Here is a 24,336-nt window from a genome sequence, read left to right as displayed (position 1 = left end):
GGGTACCTTCCAGTGGCCCAAACAGGGCATTAAGTATTTGGATATTTTATTCCCAGTAAATTTGTGTGATTTAGTTAGAGTTAATTTTGACCCCTTAATAAAAAGGTTTTCGAGCGATGTGGGCAGGTGGGCTTCATCACATTTATCTATGATTGGGAAAGTTAATGTTATTAAAGTGAATTGTATTCCAAAATTCAACTACCTGCTACAATCTCTCCATGTAGATTTCCCCCTCTCTTATTTCAAGCAATTTGATAGCATAGCGAAGTCCTTCATTTGGAATGGTAAGCGTCCCAGATTACATTTTAATAAGTTACATAGACCAATTGACTACGGTGGGCTAGACCTACCAAAGATTTTGTTTTATTATTATTATGCGTTCGGTCTCAGACATTTGGCTCATTGGTTGCTTCCACCTGAGAGAGCCCCTCCCTGGTTTTGTATTGAACAGGAAGTTCTTGCCCCTATTTTGCCATTGCAAAGCCTTTCTATCAAACTAACCGTAGAAGTTAAGTTACACCCCGTTATCTCGCATTTGCACTCGGTATGGACAAAAGTGTCCAGAGTGTTTAATTTGGACATTTATTTAAATGTTGCCTCAAACATATGGCTGAACCCTAAATTATGTATTAATCATTTCTGCTGGTCAGACTGGATTGTGAGGGGAGTTAATACACTCGGTGACCTATATGAGAGTGGAGTGTTGAGATCTTTTGAAAATATGGTTCAACATTTTAGGATTCCCATATCTCAGTTCTTTAGGTATTTACAGCTGTGCCACCTGCTCTGTACTATTTTTGGGAGTAGCATACACCCCCCTAAAGCGGTAGATACTCTGGGAGGGGTGATTACTGCTTTTGGAAAAGGTCATGAGGCATCAGTGTATTACTCCCTGCTAATTCAGAGTCTGAGGGACGGAGCTTCAACTTCTATCAAGAGATTATGGGAGAAAGATTTAAACTTGGTATTGGAGGAGGGAGTGTGGGCTAGGATTCAAAAAAACGTCAAGTCTACATCTAGAGATGCAAGGGTGCGTCTGATGCAATTCAAGATTTTACATAAATTCTATTGGACCCCCTCTAGATTGTATAGACTTGGTCTTAAAGACACACCCACCTGCTGGAGATGCCAGTCAGAGGATGGGGACACAAATCATGTTTTTTGGTGGTGTGTTAAGATCCAAGAATTTTGGTTGAGGGTTCAGAATTTAATGTGTGATGTATTGGGTATTCAAATGTAATTTTGCCCCAGACTCTGTATTTTAGGCGATGGGATGGTTATTAATATAGGGTATGGGTTCATAAAGAATCAGGTCCTGGCTGGTATCATGATTGGAAGACAGGTCATCCTTAGGGGATGGAAGTCAGCTGGAGCGCCCTCGTTTCAGGAGTGGTACACGGAGTTGGGCAGGGTGGCGGCATTTGAGGGGATGATATATAGAAGGCTGGGCAACATGGGTTTATTTAATAAAAAATGGGGTAGTTATTTGGATTTTTTGGAGGGCTCTCGGTGGGAGACAGTGGAAGGAGATAGTCAATATTAAATGTGTGTATGCATTAATATTGTTTTTCTTTTTTTCTAAAAACTTTGTTGATTTATTGTTTATTTATGTGTCATTATTAATTTACTATCAGACCACTGAGGTGCGTGTTTGTGTCGGGTGGGGGGATGTTCGGTGGGAAGGGTTTAAGTTCGTATAATTTGATTCCGTATTTTCTGTCATGTTTATTTAATCTGTCACTGGAATCAATAAAAATTGTTAATAACAACAACAAAAAACCTGTTGTTTACTTCGCCATGCTGTCACAGAGCGCGCTGATGACGTGTCTATCGCAGAGGAGTTGACTGACAGCGACCCAGCCAATTAGATCACACTGTCATTTATTAATTTATTTTCTCAATTTGACAAAGTTGTTACAATTTCAGACTTCAATCTTCAAAAGTTGAATCAAAACTGATTCAACTTTTCTTTTACTTAAATCATATTTCAAGTCAGAGATTAACCTCTAATATTTGGGTGAGATGTTCAATAAACCTTTACATGAAAACAATATCAGTATCTTCTTTCATTTGCAGCATCTATTAATAAGAATAAGGTAAAGCGTGAACTTAAGTAAATTCTACATTTGTACTCACTTCAAACATATAAAAATTAATGCTCTAGCTTATAAGTTAATATTATTTATGATTGCTTGTTATCTTTACAATCTGTCATCATGTATAATTTATATGCTAATTTGAGAAATGTCCAAGGTAAATGAAATAAGTAAAATTTACTTTTCGAAGCTGGTGTTCCCAGCATGCACCAGGCTTGAATAGTAAGTGAGCTTGCATGGTTTCACTTTAACGTTTTTATTGTTGATTTTGTTGGTTTGGTAACTTCTTGTTTTGTAAAGTCTGAAGTTCATTTCCTACTTATAAATTACCCATTCATGATCAAAAGTTTTATCTGTTGATTGTTACCATCATCGTGTTTTGTGTACCAAGTGTTGAGTTTGGTGTGCGCAGCTCTTTCTTTCGTCATTAAAACAAGGTGATGTAGTTTAATAGACAACAGCATGCAGAAAGGTTCCTGTGGAGGCTTTCGTGTGTCTTTTGGTACATGATTAAGTATGTTAAAAAACGCATTGAAATACTAAAAACACTTTAAAAATCATGGCTTAATTCAGTGCTACATTGCTTACGTAAAAAAGTACAAACAAAAGTGAGTAAAGTTCAAACAGAGTATTGTAAAGTACACTTTACTTGAGAATTTCTTATTGAAGCCACCAAGAATTGTGTGGACTTTACATATATATTTATGAGTATGGTCTGTTAAATTTACTAGCAATTTCTTTGTGGAAATTGTTTTCTAGGTTTTTTTAAATAAACCCTCTCCAATTTTTTTTCAGTGTAATATAAAGGTTTAAAACAAAACACAGGTTTCATTTTATTGTTAAACAAGCATAAGTGTTTTCTTTTTCATAATGTTGAATACACTGTTACAGTAAATGTATATAGACAATTTATCTCCAGAATGATTCAAAAGAGGAAACAAAGGCACTGTGTAAATAAGACAACGGCAAATTTCGGGGAGGAGCGTATACAACTGGAGTTTCTGTGACTACACAGATCCTCACACAGACCCATCATCTATTATTTTGACTAATTTTATTCAAAACTTTCAGAAGCACAAGTGTGTAGTTGACAGGAGCATCTCATCAGCAGAAGCTCAAGGAGAACAGAAGCGTCCATAGAACAGAACGCTCTTGGTGGGATTGTGACGTATGAAGAAGAGGAAGGGGTGATCTGCATTAAAGCGCTCTGGACGCATCGCACAACGCATCATCATGATGGCTCCGGTCGCTGCTGCAGCCTCCGTCCCCTCTTCATTCACTTCAACAAAGGATTTATGGATCACCTTAGACAGCACCAGATCGTTGTTGGGGGACATGCCTGAGAAGTCAGCCTTCTGCAGGTCAAACGCGTCCACCATTCCCAGGCTGACCAGTAAACCTTTCATGTCATAGGTTTCCTCCATCTTGAATCTGGGCAGAGATACTTGAACTTCCAGAACATCCATCATGTCGGGTCGGGTCCACTCCATGAAGTTCTCGTAGGTTAGAGCCTTCTCCAGCTGGACAAGATAATCAGTGTTAATGTGTGGGATGTAGTTGTTTATACAATAGTGCAGGATGTGTATTGGAACTGTAAATGCGGTTTTACACGGGACGCAGTGAACGGCAGGCGTTGTTTGCGTTCTTGCTGCCTCTCGTTTGTACAGGCGTTTTCGATTCACACGAGAAGCGGTGCGACGTGCGCCAGTAGAAGTGCAATATTGCTTCAGCTCAGATACTGTCTCTGACGCGATTACTGTAAATATTGTAGCAGTTTTCATATAAGTGATTGCACAAAGAAAATGCCACTTATTTTTTCATACAATGTGTTATAACTAAAAATGTTAATATATATATTTTTTTAATTAATATAAAATTATATCAAGGTTTAATAGCTAAATAATATAATTGTAAATATTGATGACGTCTTGCCATCTGTCTTCACATTTGATGAATTCCGCATTTTCTTTAATGACTATAGAAACAGACTGCATGTTATTTCATATTTTTATTGCAAATTGGTTTAGTATAAATAACATCATATCAATCATTAAAATAGGACGGGCAATTGTATTTTCTGTTTATCTAAAGCTGATGTTTCAGACACCTGTTGCAGAAGAGAAAATTAAAGTAGATGGTCCATGGCCCATTTGTATACATCGTACAGTCGTTTATCTTCCAAACATAAACTATAAATGTTTCCGTAGTGTATTTTCATCTGGTACACCGACTCGCTGTTTTCCTATGTATGTCTCTATAAACGATCAAAGAAACGCTATTTGTCAAGAGGAAATTCAACAACAGCGAGTATATTCGTCTCCATGTTGTTTTTGACTACACAAAAGCTAAACGTCGTTTGATTGGTTGTGAATAAATTTAGCTTTGATTGGTCAGTGACAAGTGGCAGCCGCGGAGAGATAAAATATTTTTATCTTGTGCGGTGTGCGCTGCAAGCAGTCGTGCACGACAAAGCGGCAGAATTCTCGTGAACGAGCTTGGAAAGCGACACCGCTTCGACTGCCGCCGCCGTTTTGCCGCCTGCTGCCTCTCTCTCATTTAAAATTAATAGGGAACGTGCGGTGACCACGTCCCGTGTAAGACCGCCTTAACCGTCTTCCACTGATTTAAAACACACTCCATGTTTAATGACATAAATGTCTGCTGTCTCACCCTCTGAAGGCCAGTGCTGTCGTCCTCCATCTCATTTGGAAGCATGATCAACATACTGAGATCTTTCCCAACATATGGCAGCTCCAGAATCTGACAGTTCACGTCCGGGATGAAGGCCAGAGGAAACTTTGCCTTCTGATGCATCATCTGAACTGGCTTCATTTCATTCTGTCAAACATCATTAGAAACATACAGTTGCAGCACAAATAATCAAACTTTTCTTCAAAAAGAATACAAGAATATGAGATATTCAATGGAGAAATAAAGATTATAAAATAATAAGCATATCATTGGCTGCAGTCTGCCCTCCAAAATCTTTAAAACATGCAGTAAAAAGAGACTTATGAAAATAATGCACTGCGTCTTCGGCATCTTCAATCAGGAATATAATCTAGGACAATTAGTACTGAAACAAAAAGCCACAGGAACAGTTTCTCCCTCAAAAGTTGTGTCTCTATGAAACCCATATGACTGCATACGAACTCTCGCTCGACACGGTTCAGTGTCACTGTAGTCTTCAACTGTACATACTATAACTCATACATCCATACTGGTTCAACTGCGCATATGACACACGATGTACATTTTTATTTACCTATTTTATATTTGTATATGTATTTGAAAACTGCTGTCCACTTCTTTATTATTTCATGTCTACTCAATGTCAGAAACTGCCAGGTCAGATTCCTTGTAAAACACATTACCTGAACACTAAAACTCTATTCTGAAATCTCACCTTGTTCAACTTGAACTGCTCCTCCTTGGTGCTTTCTACTCTGAATTTTCTCTCCCAGTTTCCCTTGAAGTAGATAGCGTTCACCAGCACGAGTCTTGTCAATGAATCGACGTCTCCTTCAGCCAGCAGATTCTTGATCTTTTCTATGATTAGAAATTGATATTATAATCCACTACATGGCACTGCAGAAACATCTCAAATCTCAAATTATTGATCAATCACGTGATATAATATGAATGATATCTTGTTGTGTTTCTTATATCCTCTAGAGTAATTTTTACAGTTCAACAAGTTGTTTTTCACCTTGTGTTAGTTTCTCCACCCAGCTGTTGATGTCCACACGTGCTGCTTCTGCATTCTGGATGAAGTCAACGGTCTCCAGTCCGGCCTCATACAGGCTTTTTGTATCACTAAGGAATTTCTAAACAACACAGAGGGAGAAAATAATGACATACTTCACAGTGGTGTAAATCATTGTGTACATTTAAATAGCAAATCATTTCTTTTAAGATACTCCTGTAACAGATGTCTGGTCTAAATTTGGTTGATGAGATACTAAGCAGCAGAATAGCTATTAAAACATAACATTTACCAAATTTCTATAAACAGCGCAGCATTCTTTCTCTGTATGAATAAACAGATCTCACCTCAACAAACTGGTAGGACTGATCTCCATAGAGGCGACTAGCGAGACTCAAAGCGTATGGAGCTTCTGCTTTGTTCAGCTCACTCAGAAACTTGTTGAAACCAACGTGGATTTCACCCTCTGCATCTGCAAAATGCAAAGTCTGGAGACAAACAGTGAATAATAGTTTTAATATGTCAAAATACTGAAGTTGTACAGGAAACATTTCTCTGAGCAAAAAAAATCCCTGATACAAACTCTGCATATCCTTCAGAACAGGTTGAACAAATAATCTTCATCAAACACTGTTATAGTCAACTTTATTAAAGGTGTGTGGACAATACTTGAACATTGTTTAAACTGCTGACTGATTTATTCTGTAAAAGAAGATATACATTAATGAATGCAAAATGTATATGAAGAAAAAGTGTGTGTATGTAACCCTGCTAACACAACATCACTGTGTTATTGTTATGGTGATGCCCTTTGACCCCACTGTTAGTACTCATGTTATATAAGCTTGAGAGCTGTTCTCAACTGCCTTATTGAAGCTTTTGATGCCGTTTTCGTTGATTTAGATGTGATATATTTGTTGAAGCACACAGATACAGCACAGATTCTTACATAAATGCCAATAAGTAAAACAAACATCAAACTTTGAAAATTCACCTTTTAAAGCTCCAATTTAAAATGTAACAAAAAATGACCATATGTCAGGAGAGAGAAATTATGACATGAAACACAGCGGAACAACAGCTGTACTTTCAAGAAATAAATAGCACAATAAAACAAGAACAGAGACTGTTATTCTTCTTAAGGCGTGGGGTGAGTTCAAACTTCTCTGTGCCTGCTCTAAATTCTGTGTAAATACACAATGTCACATAAAAGCTGAACTAAAATATGACAGATCTGCCCCACCTCAGCCCGCAGTATCACAGTATTCTGATGCTGCTTTGGTTGTGTAAGAGAAATGCAGCAAAAAAACTAAAATACAAATCAGCATCAGTGCGGCCAAACACTTAATGTGTGTCTCTATTATACAGATCTGCTACCCGACTCAAACTTATAGGGACAGATAAACTGTTGGGTCATGTTCTGGTTGATGTTTAAGCCGGTAACACATCTAACTAATTTGACTGCTAAAGATAAAGTAAAGATTCTGGAGAAAGCCTGTTGCGTAAAACAAGCCCAAGTCTGTCTTTAGAAAGATGGTCTAATTCTTCTTGTCTGGTAATAAAACTACATTTCAGACAGTGTGTGCATGACACAATTTTCCATCTGAAGCTTACAGGAACACTAAACATCTTACAGGACTAATGTACAAGTCGACTGTTTACAAAAAAAATTATAAAAGATCTTGTACTATAACAACACAAGTTAGGGGGAGAGAAGTTATCGGCAGCATGTTAGTCACAGTGATGGAGTATAGACTGCGACACACAGCCATCACCTCAGTATGAAATGTTGTAATAAATATTTTATATTTTAATTTCTTAACACGATGTTACTTGTTAGGGTTAAAAAAAAAGAGGAGATTGCAATTTTCTGGTTTTAGAACTTATAATTTCATATTTTTTCAATTAATTATTTCATGTTTCTTCATGCATGATGTCATATATAAAACATGAATTTAGGAATATTTTTTCTGTATTTGTAATTTGTGTGTAAGTGCATTTATCCCACCTCAGTCCAACATTAAACCCCAAGAGTGTCATTTCTGTGACACCAAGTGGAATTACAAAAAATTATTGTTTTCAAACATCTTTCCTGAACACTTCTCTCGTCCACCCTTGATCAAACATAGTCCCACCCCCAACTCACGACATTGGTTGAGTCCCACGTTGACATGTTGGGACATTCATACAACAAAATGTTTTGAAAGAACCACTCGGGGAAATTGACCTACGAATGGTTTACTTATAGTTTTACTGAAATCAGCCTGTCGATTCAATGTGAATATCAGTTCTCTTACAACACAGCCGTGCAGATACACCTATAGCTGAAAACTGCCCTCCCGAGGGTTTAAACTCACTAATGATTCACTCACCCTGGATTAATCTGCTCAGTCTGACTCAGATAGAAGAACCATTTCATAACAGTTTATTGCCCTGCGGTCAGTTGGATATGATAAAGTAGGCGTTGCTGTGGTAATAAATAACAGATCTTTCTATTGGTGTAAACAACCTACATCAATTATGACAGGAGAGTCAGAAGGTCATACCATCAGAGACAGACAGACAGACAGACAGAGAGAGACAGAAAGAGACAGACAGACAGAGAGAAAGAGACAGAGAGAGAGAGAGAGAGAGAGAGAGACAGAAAGAGAGAGAGAGAGAGAGAGAAAGAGAGAGACACACCCAAGACTAAACCAGCAGCTCAATAAGCAAACAAACGATTTGTGGAGCGACAGATTTATCACTGATCATGTGATGAACACGAATAAATCTCTAACTGAAGTAACTTTTTAACATGTTGAACACTCACCTTACTCATCTGAGCCGCTGTGTTTCCTGATGCTCCGAGTGACAGCATCGACAGAGCAGCAGAAATACTGACAGGAGAATAAAAGACATTTTGTGCGGCGTTTCCTGCGTTGATCTGCTGGAACAGACTGAGACAGAACTGAGTGTTTGCTGTAGAGAGAGACTCCATTCTGAACACAAACACAGAATATAGAGTTTATTTACACATACTGCTTAATGAACCATAAATACAACAGTTGACAAACTACAATTCAGCATGTTTCAAAAGGCCTCTTAAATATTACTGACAGTCGATTTATTTAATTTCTTTTTAATTCCGCATTGTCAGCGTAACGAGCTGCAGCGTCTCACCAATCTTTCAGCCCATTGGACAGATTACTACAGCAAAGGATTATGATTGGTCGAACTCTTTCAAATGACAGAAAAACAACAGTACAGCGCGATGACGTAATATCAATGGCGAAAGGCTGCGTCGCATTTCAGCTGTAAAGTGTTTTACTCATGTTTGATAAAACTAAAGACAAGCAGCATCGAACGACGTCGTAAACTATTACATGAAGGGTCTATATATTACCGCGGGTTCTTCTATTAGACTCAAGAGTTATTCGTCATTAACGCTTAAGTACTTTCCTTAATACTCTTAATCATTATTTAATAATTATCTGAATTATTACAATGATCTGAAAGACTTACATGTTGTAACGCGACTTCAGCTGGACGAGATCAGACGGAATGAATGAATGAGTCTCTGGAGATACAGAGAGAATATATGAGCAGACACACCCATACACACACCCTTACACACACAACACATACACACCATACACAAACACCCTTACACATACACAACACACCACATACACACACACAACACAACATACACACACACCCTCACACACAGCACAACATACACACACACACACCCTTACACACAACGCAACATACACACACAACACACATACACACCCTTACAAAAACACATAACACACACCCTTACACACACAACACATACACACAACACAACATACACAAACACAACACACCACATACAACACAACATACACACACACCCTCACACACAGCACAACATACACACACACACACACACCCCTTACACACAACACAACATACACACACAACACACATACACACCCTTACAAAAACACATAACACACACCCTTACACACACAACATACACAAACACAACACACCACATACACACAACATACACACAACACAACATACACACACACACACACCCTTACACACAACACAACATACACACACACACATACACACCCTTACAAACACACATAACACACACCCTTACACACACAACACATACACACACAACACACCATACACAAACACAACACACCACATACACACAACACAACATACACACACACCCTCACACACAACACAACATACACACACACCCTCACACAACACAACATACACACACCCCCTTACACACAACACACATACACACCCTTACAAACACACATAACACACACCCTTACACAACACGTTCACACACACCCTTACACAACACACACCCATACACACTCCCACACAACATACACACACACCCTTACACACCCAACACACACAACACAACATACACAAACACCCTTACACATACACAACACACATACACACACACAACACACACCCTTACACACAACACAACATATACACATACCCATACACACACACCCTTACACACAACATACACAAACACCCTTACACACAACACAACATACACACACCCCCTTACACACAACACAACACACATACACACACACACCCTTACACATACACAACACACACACACAATACACACTCCCACACAACACAACATACACACACACACACATACATCACAACATACACACACACACACCCTTACACATATACAACACACATACACACACACAACATACACGCACACCCTTACACACACCCATACACACACACCCTTACACACAACACAACATACACACACACCCTTTCACACACACACACACAACACACACCCTTACACAACACATATACACACACACCCTTACACATACACAACACACACACACCCTTACGCAACACACACCCATACACACAACACAACATACACACACACATACACAACACACACACACTTTTACACACAGCACATACACAAAACACCCTTACACACACATACACACAACACACCCTTAAACACAGACACAACACACACACACAAAAACTCTCTCTCTCTCTCTCTCTCTCTCTCACACACACACACACACACACAATACACCTACACAACACACACTCTCACACACACACACACACACACACACTCTTTCTCTCTCACACACAAACACACACTTTCTCTCACACACATCACACACTATACACATTCTTTCTCTCTCACACTCTCACACTTACAGGGTGTGTTCTCACAATTGGGTAATTCTGAATGCAGTGAAATGAAATATTTACAGTAAAATGTGATAGAAAAAAGTCTTAAACCAGCTGTTTCATCTAAACACTGAACATCAGTGATGCAGACACAAATATTCATGACTGACTGATTGATCTGATCAGCTGATGAAATCAGTTTTTAGTTCTTATGTATATACACACGTATGTACAAATACAGATCTGTTATATACAGATGTAGGGGATGTATGAGCAAAATACTGAAGTTTCAGAGAGAACTGAGCCTCTAAACACTGACAGAAGTCTTCAGTCTGTCTTTTTACAGCAATTCAAAAATAAAAGCACAAACTACACAGCAGCTGAAAGGCCAGTAATGTTTGTTTCACAGAGTAAAATAGAACTATATGACTAACAATGAGTGATGACACAAGATGTGACTAGTCTGCAGTAGAACAGCGATTAGATATAAGCAGATTACCAATGAATAACTAGTTCACTGCACAATGAAGATGTCTGGCAGCTATACTACATATCACCATAACATTCAAAACAACAGAAACAAAACACAGTAGCAACTGCAAATGCTCTTAAGAATGGTTAATAACAAATATGCTCACCTGTTGAAATGTAAAACGTATATTTAAAATGTCACAACATAGAACAACAAAAATATATTGTAAGATAGCATTTACTCCGATCCACTGAGATAAACAAGAACATTTAATTGCCAAAAAAGTATTTGTTTAAATGAGTAAATTGAGTTAAATATATAAAGCAAATACAAATGTCATTGTATTTTCTGCTTGTGGAACATGTTCAACATGTAAATCATTTACTAAAGTCCCCTAAACATCCTCAACGTCGAGTTCTCAATTACAAACAGATTTTCTTCACAAAGTGAACATGAGGTGTGATTTTACAAGCCCTCAGTTAAAATGAAAATCATCAATCACTGGAAATCGTGGGTGTTTTCCAAATGGCATTTCTGCGCCCTTGAAGGGCACTGCAGGAAGGGGATGCCACTCGAAGGGTCGTTCCAAACGAAAGAAAATAATTATTCATGAAGGGTCCTTCCACAAGACTGTTAGCGAAGGGTACATTCATACAGTAGTGTCACACTCCCTTCACAGTGAGTAAAGCCAGAGACTCTTAAGCAGAGACAGAGCACTTGTATTCAAATTAATGGGAGAAACTGGAACACCCAATATGGCGGATGTAGAAAAGGAAATCCCGCCCTACTGGTAAAAGAGCCAATCACCTTTAAGGTACAGACATCGCCTGTCAATCAACTCAAGAATGCACATGCGCATGAGCTAAACCAGTTTGAAAAATAGCGTTTGTTAGTGTGATCAGCACAATTTATGATACCAGTGTTATCAGATTTAACTGCTGAATTGAATTCTTTGATTTTAATCTTGACCAACTATTTTTGAGATTTCACTCTTTCCACAATTCATAACGGAAGCCTGTTTTCGTTTACTGGTTTCCAGTGTTTTCACTTGCATCGGTGTATGGTTTCAGTAGATAGTGTGATGTTTAGCATATTAAATTTGTACAAATTGCAAGATGAAAAGTGAGCGGAGTGGGGGAATATCATAATCCCTTTGCGAGGGACCCCTTTTCTATAATATAAAGCTATATATTTTCATGTATAAAGACTCCTTTATACTATGTGATATTGTAAAGAAAACATGTTTGCATACTAAAATAATTGAGTTTTATATTGCCATTGTACTTAAGCCAAATGAAATGATTAAAATATTCATCTGGAAAAGATTAACTTATTTTGTTGAGAAGCAATATAAAAGCGCTTAAGGAATAGTTAAACCCAAAAATAAAGTTATCATTATTTATTTACTCTCATGTTGTTCCAAACCCTTTAAAACAGCTACACTGGTCTTTCTATCTTTTGTGGAATACAAAAGGAGACGCTTACCTCATCATCATCATACACTTTCATTGCATCTTTTCCCCCCCAAACATCTCGATATGTGTTCCACTGTGTAAGACATAAACACATAAACACAAAACTCTCATCTGAGAGGCCAGAACCATCATTATGTGTGCTGTTAACAATCAGATTGCTATTCTATATAACACAGGAGTAGAGGAATATAAAGTTAAATATTTTGATACATAACTTTAATTAAATCAATAAATTGTTTTACTAGTCAAATGATCCGAAAATTACCATTTATAATTTAAATTAACTAGATGCTGTTAATGAGTCTTTACTGGATTTCAAATGTTTTGCGTTATTTCAACCAGTAACCGCGATGAGTCCAACATCTTCACATTTCTACTTTTTTATTATTTACAGTTTTCAAGAGTACGTTACGCGTCATTTCCGCGATGGCGTTATGACGTGTGTCCGGCCGAGCGTCAGACGGGCGGATGGAGGAATAACAGCAATCAAAACATTCAGTAATTATGAACACGTTAATTTATAATAATACGAAATGTAATATAAAGACAGACTACTGTAAATATGACATTTTTAATCAGACTGATGGGTTATTGTTATGAATTTGATTTGTTTGTTTCTTTGTGAATTATGATATTTCAATGAGAATCATCACTGTCTGTAGCGCTGATGACGTCATTAGTTGAATGAACTTCAGTGTTGATCTGATAAACTCTCACTTCTCTCTTCAGTCTCTCTCTCTGTGTGTGTGTGTGTGTGGAGAGCGATGGCCACACCGTTTGTTCCTGTGCCGGTGCCCATAGACAGAGCCCCGCAGGCGGACAGTAAGAGAGCCGCCCCGCCGTGTCAGAGTCCCGTCACCCGCGCCAGACTCAACGGCACCGAGCGCTCGGTGGAATATTCCAGTTACCCGCATCCGAACAGCCCGCCAGAGACCCCGGGTCTGAGCTGGGAGGAGCGGCCCATCACACCAACCGTGCTGGGGTACGAGGTGATGGAGGAACGGGCCAAATTCACAGTGAGTCCTTCAGCATTCACCAGGACGTCAGTGTTTAATTCACAGCTGGTGACGTCAGTCGATGAGGCACCATGTGAGTCTGGACCACCAGTGCTCTGTCTGGGTTCTCATCGGTCAAGTTTGGACTGATTCATGAGTCAAGATGTTTTAGGGAGTTTATCTGATCTATGTCGAGAAAGAGACGCAGGAGTTTAGCTCGAACCTACTGCTCAAATGTTACGTGTACACATCAGAAGTCTCTGGATCTGAAGTGAGGTTTGTGTGGTTTCATGTAAATTCTGTCTGCTCGATCGAGTGTTTCTGTGCTGCAGGTTTATAAAGTTCTGGTGAAGAAGACTCCAGAAGAGAGTTGGGTCGTGTTCAGACGCTACACAGACTTCTCAAGACTCAACGACAAGGTCAGAAATATGAAGTTCATCCATCAGTCCTAAAGATCCTGTGATTCTGTTTGTCTCATGTGTTCTGGTGATGTTTGTTGTGTCTCTGTGTGTTTAGCTGAAGGAGATGTTTCCTGGATTCCGCTTGTCTCTTCCTCCAAAGCGTTGGTTTAAAGATAATTATGAGACAGATTTCTTGGAGGACAGACAGCTCGGCTTGCAGGCGTTCCTCCAGAACCTCGTGGCCCATAAAGACATCGCCAACTGGTGAGGGAACTCCTCAGATTCATGAATGATGTGTATGTCTTTTATTTCTGATGAGTCTGGTCTGATATGAGTGTGTGACGGACTGAATGTTTGTCCTCAGTGTGGCAGTTCGGGAATTCTTGTGTCTGGACGATCCGCCTGGCCCGTTTGACAGTCTGGAGGAGAGTCGGGTGAGTGGGTCACATGTTTGTGTGGAATATAAAACTACTCACACTTCAGACAGTTACATACTTCTGACACATGATCCTTTACATCACACAAGTCAGTCACATGATTCTAAACCCAGCCAATGACTGTAGTCCATCTGAAGGCAGCATTAGAGCTTAATTAAGTGTAGTACAGGGATGTCCCTATACGTACTCGTACTCGTGAAAATGCTCTGATACCTAAAATCGATACCATTTGACATATGAATTTCAATGCTTAAACATTCAGCAAACACATTCAAATTGTGATATGTCCTAGTGTCATTACCAGCTCTCTTGGTTTTGTTTCTGGTGATTATTTTTATATGCATTTCTTTCTGTGAATTATGTTTGTGATTTTTCTTGTTTGTGATATTTGTGTTTTGAGTAAAAGTTGCTGAAACATAACAAACATCCTCAAATCATCACAGTATTGTGATTGAAAACTGCAACATTATAAAAAAAAGAAAAAGAAAACGCACATTGTATCAGCGAGTACTGAAAAGGTAGTATCTGTACTCCTAGTCGGTCTCCAAAAAATCAGAATTGGAACATCCTTAGCGTTGTTAGTGAAAATGTAACGTGGTTAACGTTCAGACAGCGTTAAAGGAGTATATTGGGTTCAATACAAGTTAATCTCAATGGACAGCATTTGTGTCATAATATTAATTACCACAAAAATTAATTTCGACTCATCCCTCCTTTTCTTTAAATGTGTGTTCCAGTGAGACACTTACAATGGAAGTCAATGGGGTCAATATTTGGAGGGTTTAAAGACAGAAATGTGAAATTTATAATTTTATAAAGCACTTACATTAACTCTTCTGTTAAAACTTGTGCATTATTTGAGCTGTAATGTTTTTAAAATCGTAAATTTAATGGTCGTTTTAGAGTTTTAAGGTTTACACCATTACATTGTCATGGCAACAAAGTTGTATAATTGTCTATAACTTTACACAGATGTGGTTAGTAAGTGATTTTCTCACAGTAAAATCATGTTAACACACATATTGTTTATGTCTTGTGTCTATACTTTTGAAACAGTGAGTATTTTAATGTTTACAGATTGACCCCATTGACTTCCATTGTAAGTTTCTCACTGGAACACAGATTTAATGAAAAGGAAGAACGAGTCGAAATGAATTTTTGTGGTAATCAACATTTTGGCAACAATGCTATCGATTGAACTTAACTTGTATTGAACCCGGAATATTCCTTCAATTAATACTAATGAAATGTCCTGTTAGCAGTTGAATTCATCATTAATTCATCATTAATTCATCATTCATCATTGTTGCTGTATTGTATTGTTGTGCACTGGAAGCTCCTGTCACCAAGACAGAGTCCTTGTATGTGTAAGCATGCCTGACAATATAGCTGATTCTGATGAATTCATCATTCACAGTTTAATTGTGTGTGTCTGTCAGGCATTCTGTGAGACACTAGAGGAGTGTAACTACAGGCTTCAGAAGGAACTTCTTGAGAAACAGAGAGAAATCAGCTGCTTAAAGAAAATACTGCAGGAGAAAGAGCTTCATATTCAAGCACTTGAAAGAAGAATCAAGTAAATCCAAAACATTTGACCAACAATGACCAAAATCATCATCACTGCATTTATAAATATACAGACACAGCCCTCTCAGACACTTACAGTGTGTGTGTGTGTGCGTGTGTGTGTGTGTGTTCAGTGGAAATGTGGTCACTCCAGACAGTCCGTGTTGTGTGTCCGGTGCGGGCAGCACTGAGAGCAGTGTGGACGTCGAGTCTTCTGCCATTGAAGCCGATCAGGAGCTGCCGCATGAAAATGAGTGAGTTTGTGTCTACATGTTTGTGTTCTCCTGTAGACAAAATTCACTTTTAGCAGACATACAACTTCAAAATTTACCATCTTTCTCATAATCTTGCACTCCTGGGCATATACTGTATATATTTTTGCAGAATAAAACACTCTCTAAGATGAGAATGATCGTCCTCCTGATACCACTGATGAGCATTAGCAAGTAGCAAATCCTGGTTCATGTCTGTGTTGTAAACTAAAGGCTATTGGCAATTAAACACAAGGAAAGAAAACTGCACTTGGGAAGCCATTTCATTTGCTCTTCAATAAACAAACTGCTGGTTTATAATGAGATCAGCTATAATTCATCCAACTGGTTTAGAGAGAATTCCATCTGACACACACGCACAAACATACACACACATACACACACTCATACAAACACATACACACACACTCATACACAAACACACACACACACACACACACACACACACACATAGAAACACATACACACACTCCCAGACACACATACACACACAAACAGACACACACACACATAGAAACACATACACACACTCACAGAAACACATACACAGACACATACAAACAAACACACACATACAAACACGTATACAAACAGACACACACACACACCCATGTTGGTGCAGCTATCATTATGATGACTCTCCATAGACATAATGATTTTTATACTGTACAAACTATAGATTCTATCCTCTAACCCTAACCCTACCCCTAAACCTAACCCTCACTCGCACACACACACACACACACACACACACACACACACACATGTTGGTGCAGCTATCATTATGGGGACTCTCCATAGACATAATGATTTTTATACTGTACAAACTATAGATTCTATCCTCTAACCCTAACCCTACCCCTAAACATAACCCTCACTCGCGCACACACACACACACACACACACACACACACACACACACACACACATATGTTGGTGCAGCTATCATTATGGGGACTCTCCATAGACATAATGATTTTTATACTGTATGAACTATAGATTCTATCCCCTAACCCTAACCCTACCCCTAAACCTAACCCTCACACACACTCTCACACACACACACACACACACACACTCACTCACTCACACATACACACTCTCTCACACACACACACACACACACACATGTTGGTGCAGCTATCATTATGAGGACTCTCCATAGACATAATGATTTTTATACTGTACAAACTATAGATTCTGTCCCCTAACCTTAACCCTACCCCTAAACCACACACACACACACTCACACACACACACACATGTTGGTGCAGCTATCATTATGAGGACTCTCCATAGACATAATGATTTTTATACTGTACAAACTATAGATTCTATCCCCTAACCCTAACCCTACCCCTAAACCTAACCCTCACAAAAAACTTTCTGCATTTTTACATTTTCAATTAAACATTGTTTAGTATGTTTTTTAAGCTGTTTTCCGCATGGGGACCAACAAAATGTCCCCACAACATCAACAATTTCAGGTTTTACTATCCTTATGGGGACATTTGGTCCCCACAAAGTGATAAATACCCACATACACATACAAACAGACACACATACAAACACACACACACTTACAAACACACACACGTGCCTTCACTAATGTAAATACACTTTTCTGTCTGTCTGTGTTTGTAGTTGTGCGGTTCAGTCGGGTCAGGGTTCAGTGTGTTGGTGCGGTCCGGTCGTCAGCAGTGCTTCTCCTCCAGTTATTCAGGTCACTCATCTGGAACACTGACCGACAGGAAGTGTCTGTATCTCTCCTCTCTGTGTCTGTGGACAGACAGATGCTCCTGTCATGTGATGAGACGTGTTTGCTCAGCTTGAGAGGAATGACTCGTGTTTAATCTCAGCCAAAGACTGACGCTCTGCCCAAAGACACAAACGAATGCACGACTCACTGAACTACAGGAAGCAGAATTGTTTTTCTCTAACAGTCCAGCGCTCCAGCGACACTGAATCCATGTGAATCGAGTCTGAACAAGGAAAACATCTCTGTCTGTTCTCAGGATCACGTTTATGTTATTATTAGTAATAATACTGGTGAATTTGGTGAAATTGAGGTATGAGTGACATGAACACATGTTGTTTGTCAGGTTTCATCTCTGATTCTGGTTTCTTCATGTTCAGAATATGAGATTTATTTTATGTAATTTCAGAAGATGGTCATCATTCACTTAATTCTGTAATATTGACTTCAGTGACATGTAGCTTCATAATGAACTGGTCAGATTTGTTCTCTCTTCAGTCTTGGCCTTAAATATTTGGGTGAAGTTTAATAAATTATACAATCATGCAGCGCTTCTGTGGGATGAAATGCTGCTAGTTCTAGTTTTTCACTTCAATGTCCTGCATCACTACAAGCCATATTTACTTGTGCGTGTCTTAATGTGCTCACATGTTTACGTTAAATGTAGGGTTAGCTGTACCAGGTCACATGATGCACTTTAAGGTCCAGAGGGATTATGGGACAGATGTGTCTAAACTACTTGATCATCATGTTTGAACACAAGATTCCTGTAGAGCAACGTGCCTTTCCACAAACACAATGAGAATTTCACCCGATGACACGGTGCCTTGCGGCTTTTCCCTTTGCATCATTTTATATATTTATTTGACTTGCATATTAAATTTTGCTTTGGATGTTTTTGCTTTTGGATATTTCAAATGGTCTCTTTGGATGATTTGTGAATGACAATGTTTTTATTAATCCAAATGTTCATAGACGCAGGAAGTTAGGCAGACTCGCAGCGTTGTTCACCAGTGACTATAATGTAGACTTCATATTCATCTTCTCTATTAAACTCTGTTGTCACATTTATCCAAGTTTCATATTTGCATTTTGCAGCATGATTTGATGGCATCCTCACTGAAGTTTGTATCTGTCATTCCAAGATAATGCAAACTGACAGAAATGTGTTTTTAAAGGTGTCATACATTTTCTTTCTCTGGTTTTCAGCTCAGATGAGTAATCGCTTTCTTTTCTAATTCTTCTGTTTTTAGTTAAAACATGCTAAAACTGATTACTATATAAACTCACTTTATGCAAAAATGGTTATGTTCAGAAAATAATAGATTGACTAATTATACATTTTCAGTGTAAGGATTTGCAATGTTATGTTTATTAGATATGTTTTATCTAATAAAAAAAGGCTCTTTTGTGTCTGGTAAATCTGTGTATTAGTTTATGTATTTTGTATAAAGTTCATATTGTACGTTACTGTCTGTCTTGTTCACTACATTCCAAATCTTTCATAGAACAGCTTTGTGTGAGTAATAGGCAGATTATTATTTTTTTTCTCTCTCTCCGCTTTTCTTCCCAATTTGGCATGCCCATTCCCAATGCGCTCTAAGTCCTCGTGGTGGTGTAGTGACTCGCCTCAATCCAGGTGGCGGAGGACGAATCTCAGTTGCCTCCGTGTCTGACACCGTCAATCCACGTATCTTATCACGTGGCTTGTTGACCGCGTTACCGCGGAGACGTAGCGCGTGTGGAGGCTTCATGATATTCTCCGCGGCATCCACGCTCAACTCACCACACACCCCACTGAGAGCGAGAACCACATTATAGCGACCACGAGGAGGTTACCCCATGTGATTCTACCCTCCCTAGCAACCGGGCCAATTTGGTTGCTTAGGAGACCTGGCTGGAGTCACTCAGCATGAATAGACAGATTATTTATTGAATGATATTCACTGAAAATCTTTCCCTTCAGTGAGCTGTTGACTGCAACTTGTGAACTGGATCAATCGATTTTTGTAAAGAACCGACTCAAAAGAGCGATATCTTCATGAACGCGCCAAGGAGAACTAGAGCGGATGTTTATCAGTGAGATTTTGGGCTGTTTTTTACACAAATCTAATGAACATAGCATGTGTAACTTTAGAGAGACAACACACTTTTATGATACCTTTATATATATTTTTTTGTATGTCATTTTGGAGGTTGACAGCCACAGTCCTCATTCACACTCTCATTCTATGAGAAAGAGTGGCCAGGAATTTATTAATATATATATATATATACTTTCCGGATACAGTGCATCCGGAAAGTATTCACAGCGTTTCACTTTTTCCACATTTTGTTATGTTACAGCCTTATTCCAAAATGGATTAAATTCATTATTTTCCTCAAAATTCTACAAACAATACCCCATAATGACAACATGAAAGAAGTTTGTTTGAAATCTTTGCAAATTTATTAAAAACAAAAAACGAATAAAATCACATGTACATAAGTATTCACAGCCTTTGCCATGACACTCAAAATTGAGCTCAGGTGCATCCTGTTTCCACTGATCATCCTTGAGATGTTTCTACAACTTGATTGGAGTCCACCTGTGGTAAATTCAGTTGATTGGACATGAGTTGGAAAGGCACACACCTGTCTATATAAGGTCCCACAATTAACAGTGCATGTCAGAGCACAAACCAAGCCATGAAGTCCAAGGAATTGTCTATAGACCTCCGAGACAGGATTGTATCGAGGCACAGATCTGGGGAAGGGTACAGAAAAATGTCTGCAGCATTGAAGGTCCCAATGAGCACAGTGGCCTCCATCATCCGTAAATGGAAGAAGTTTGGAACCACCAGGACTCTTCCTAGAGCTGGCCGCCCGGCCAAACTGAGCGATCAGGGGAGAAGGGCCTTAGTCAGGGAGGTGACCAAGAACCCGATGGTCACTCTGACAGAGCTCCAGCATTTCTCTGTGGAGAGAGGAGAACCTTTCAGAAGAACAACCATCTCTGCAGCACTCCACCAATCAGGCCTGTATGGTAGAGTGGCCAGATGGAAGCCACTCCTCAGTAAAAGGCACATGACAGTCCATCTGGAGTTTGCCAAAAGGCACCTGAAGGACTCTCAGACCATGAGAAACAAAGATTGAACTCTTTGGCCTGAATGGCAAGCGTCATGTCTGGAGGAAACCTGGCACCGCTCATCACCTGGCCAATACCATCCCTACAGTGAAGCATGGTGGTGGCAGCATCATGCTGTGGGGATGTTTTTCAGTGGCAGGAACTGGGAGACTAGTCAGGATCGAGGGAAAGATGAATGCAGCAATGTACAGAGACATCCTTGATGAAAACCTGCTCCAGAGCACTCTGGACCTCAGACTGGGGTGAAGGTTCATCTTCCAACAGGACAACGACCCTAAGCACACAGCCAAGATAACAAAGGAGTGGCTCCGGGACAACTCTGTGAATGTCCTTGAGTGGCCCAGCCAGAGCCCAGACTTGAACCCGATTGAACATCTCTGGAGAGATCTGAAAATGGCTGTGCACCGACGCTCCCCATCCAACCTGATGGAGCTTGAGAGGTCCTGCAAAGAAGAATGGGAGAAGCTGCCCAAAAATAGGTGTGCCAAGCTTGTAGCATCATACTCAAAAAGACTTGAGGCTGTAATTGGTGCCAAAGGTGCTTCAACAAAGTATTGAGCAAAGGCTGTGAATACTTATGTACATGTGTGTTTTTTTTGTTTTTTGTTTTTTTTTTCATAAATTTGCAAATATTTCAAACAAACTTCTTTCACATTGTCATTATGGGGTATTGTTTGCAGAATTTTGAGGAAAATAATGAATTTAATCCATTTTGGAATAAGGCTGTAACATAACAAAATGTGGAAAAAGTGAAGCGCTGTGAATACTTTCCGGATGCACTGTGTATATATATATATCAGTTTAAGTCAGTTTACATACACCTTAGCCAAATACATTTAAACTCAGTTTTTCACAATTCCTGACATTTTAATCGTAGAAAACATTCCCTGTCTTAGGTCAGTTAGGATCACTACTTTATTTTAAGAATGTGAAATGTCAGAATAATAGTAGAGAGTGATTTATTTCAGCTTTTATTTCTTTCATCACATTCCCAGTGGGTCAGAAGTTTACATACACTTTGTTAATATTTGGGAGCATTGCCTTTAAATTGTTTAACCTGGGTCAAATGTTTTGGGTATCCTTCCACAAGCTTCTCACAATAAGCTGTTGGAATTTTGTCCCATTCCTCCAGACAGAACTGGTGTAACTGAGTCAGGTTTGTAGTCCTTCTTGCTCGCACACGCTTTTTCAGTTCTGTCCACAAATTTTCTATCAGATTGAGGTCAGGGCTTTGTGATGGACACTCCAATATCTTGACTTTGTTGTCCTTAAGCCATTTTGCCACAACTTTGGAGGTATGCTTGGGGTCATTGTCCATTTGGAAGACCCATTTGTGACCGAGCTTTAACTTCCTGTCTGATGTCTTGAGATGTTGCTTCAATATATCCACATAATTTTCCTTCCTCATGATGCCATCTATTTTGTGAAGTGCACCAGTCCCTCCTGCAGCAAAGCACCCCCACAACATGATGCTGCCACCCCCATGCTTCACGGTTGGGATGGTGTTCTTCGGCTTGCAAGCCTCACCCTTTTTCCTCCAAACATAACGATGGTCATTATGGCCAAACAGTTCAATTTTTGTTTCATCAGACCAGAGGACATTTCTCCAGAAAGTAAGATCTTTGTCCCCATGTGCACATGCAAACTGTAGTCTGGCTTTTTTATGGTGGTTTTGGAGCAGTGGCTTCTTCATTGCTGAGCAGCCTTTCAGGTTATGTCAATATAGGACTCGTTTTACTGTGGATATAGATACTTGTCTACCTGTTTCCTCCAGCATCTTCACAAGGTCCTTTGCTGTTGTTCTGGGATTGATTTGCTCTTTTCACACCAAACTACATTCACCTCTAGGAGACAGAATGCGTCTCCTTCCTGAGTGGTATGATGGCTGCATGGTCCCATGGTGTTTATACTTGCATACTATTGTTTGTACAGATGAACGTGGTACCTTCAGGTGTTTGGAAATTGCTCCCAAGGATGAACCAGACTTGTGGAGGTCCACAATTGTTTTCTGAGGTCTTGGCTGATTTCTTTTGATTTTCCCATGATGTCAAGCAAAGAGGCACTGAGTTTGAAAGTTAGGCCTTAAAATACATCCACAGGTACACCTCCAATTCAGTACACCTCCTATCAGAAGCTAATTGGCTAATTGTCTAAAGGCTTGACATCATTTTCTGGAATTTTCCAAGCTGCTTAAAGGCACAGTTAACTTGGTGTATGTAAACTTCTGACCCACTGGAATTGTGATATAGTCAATTAAAAGTGAAACAATCTGTCTGTAAACAATTGTTGTACAAATTACTCGTATCATGAACAAAGTAGATGTCCTAAATGACTTGCCAAAACTATAGTTTGCTAATATTAAATCTGTGGAGTGGTTGAAAAATTAGTTTTAATGATGCCGCAGTCTCGTGGGATGGCGACCGACATGAGTATGCCGCAGTGAGTGACCCTCATGTTGGGCCAGGAGGGGAGCACTTAGAATGGATATATGAAATATAGTCATACAGTATGAATTAACCCCTTCATGAACCCAGTCAGGAAGGAAGTTTATTTATAATGAAAGTGCTTGTGACTTTATGGTAAATTACAATGGTCTGAATGCAGGAGGTTGTGTAAAATGATGGGGAGCCCGTACTTAAAGGAAGTGGCATAAGTATATATTTGGCAAATGAAATAGTAAGCACTCTAAACAGAGAGGACTTGTGAAGAGAGAGACGTACATCTAGGTTGTAAAACCTTGCAACTGTTTTTTGAGGACCATCCTGCTGCAAATCATGTCTTGTAAAGACACACTGTTCGTCCATGCCCATGAGGAGGCC

General features: G+C 39.2%; 2 protein-coding genes across 6 annotated transcripts; one reads left to right on the top strand and one right to left on the bottom strand.

The window, feature by feature from the left end:
• Positions 1-2,709: 2,709 nt before the first annotated feature.
• On the bottom strand, positions 2,710-13,355 carry LOC127434127 (leukocyte elastase inhibitor-like). 3 transcript variants are annotated; one of them, XM_051686634.1, is made up of 9 exons: positions 13,229-13,354; positions 12,974-13,036; positions 9,304-9,358; positions 8,612-8,780; positions 6,150-6,290; positions 5,806-5,923; positions 5,503-5,645; positions 4,767-4,934; positions 2,710-3,616 (listed from the first exon to the last, which is right to left on the bottom strand). In XM_051686634.1, exons 4-9 carry the CDS (start codon positions 8,777-8,779, stop codon positions 3,212-3,214), a joined length of 1,143 nt encoding a protein of 380 aa, XP_051542594.1. In that variant the 5' UTR covers position 8,780; positions 9,304-9,358; positions 12,974-13,036; positions 13,229-13,354; the 3' UTR covers positions 2,710-3,211. The 3 variants fall into 3 exon arrangements, with proteins under 3 accessions (XP_051542594.1, XP_051542592.1, XP_051542593.1); XM_051686632.1 differs by lacking the exon at positions 9,304-9,358 and having other exon boundaries at positions 13,229-13,355; XM_051686633.1 differs by lacking the exons at positions 12,974-13,036; positions 13,229-13,354 and having other exon boundaries at positions 9,304-9,425.
• snx16 (sorting nexin 16) lies at positions 13,314-19,806 on the top strand. Of its 3 annotated transcripts, XM_051686635.1 has the most exons (8): positions 13,314-13,461; positions 13,693-13,979; positions 14,291-14,377; positions 14,475-14,623; positions 14,724-14,793; positions 16,236-16,372; positions 16,497-16,616; positions 18,279-19,806. In XM_051686635.1, the coding sequence occupies exons 1-8, from the start codon at positions 13,314-13,316 to the stop codon at positions 18,376-18,378; spliced, it is 1,098 nt and encodes a 365-aa protein (XP_051542595.1). In that variant the 3' UTR covers positions 18,379-19,806. The 3 variants fall into 3 exon arrangements, with proteins under 3 accessions (XP_051542595.1, XP_051542597.1, XP_051542598.1); XM_051686637.1 differs by lacking the exon at positions 16,497-16,616; XM_051686638.1 differs by lacking the exon at positions 13,314-13,461 and having other exon boundaries at positions 13,473-13,979.
• The last annotated feature ends 4,530 nt before the right edge of the window (positions 19,807-24,336 follow it).

This window comes from Myxocyprinus asiaticus, chromosome 44 (genome assembly GCF_019703515.2).
Source record: "Myxocyprinus asiaticus isolate MX2 ecotype Aquarium Trade chromosome 44, UBuf_Myxa_2, whole genome shotgun sequence".
NCBI classification, from domain to species: Eukaryota; Metazoa; Chordata; class Actinopteri; order Cypriniformes; family Catostomidae; genus Myxocyprinus; species Myxocyprinus asiaticus.
The sequence above is the reverse complement of the archived record's forward strand: the minus strand, read 5'-3'. Positions and strand labels throughout refer to the sequence as shown.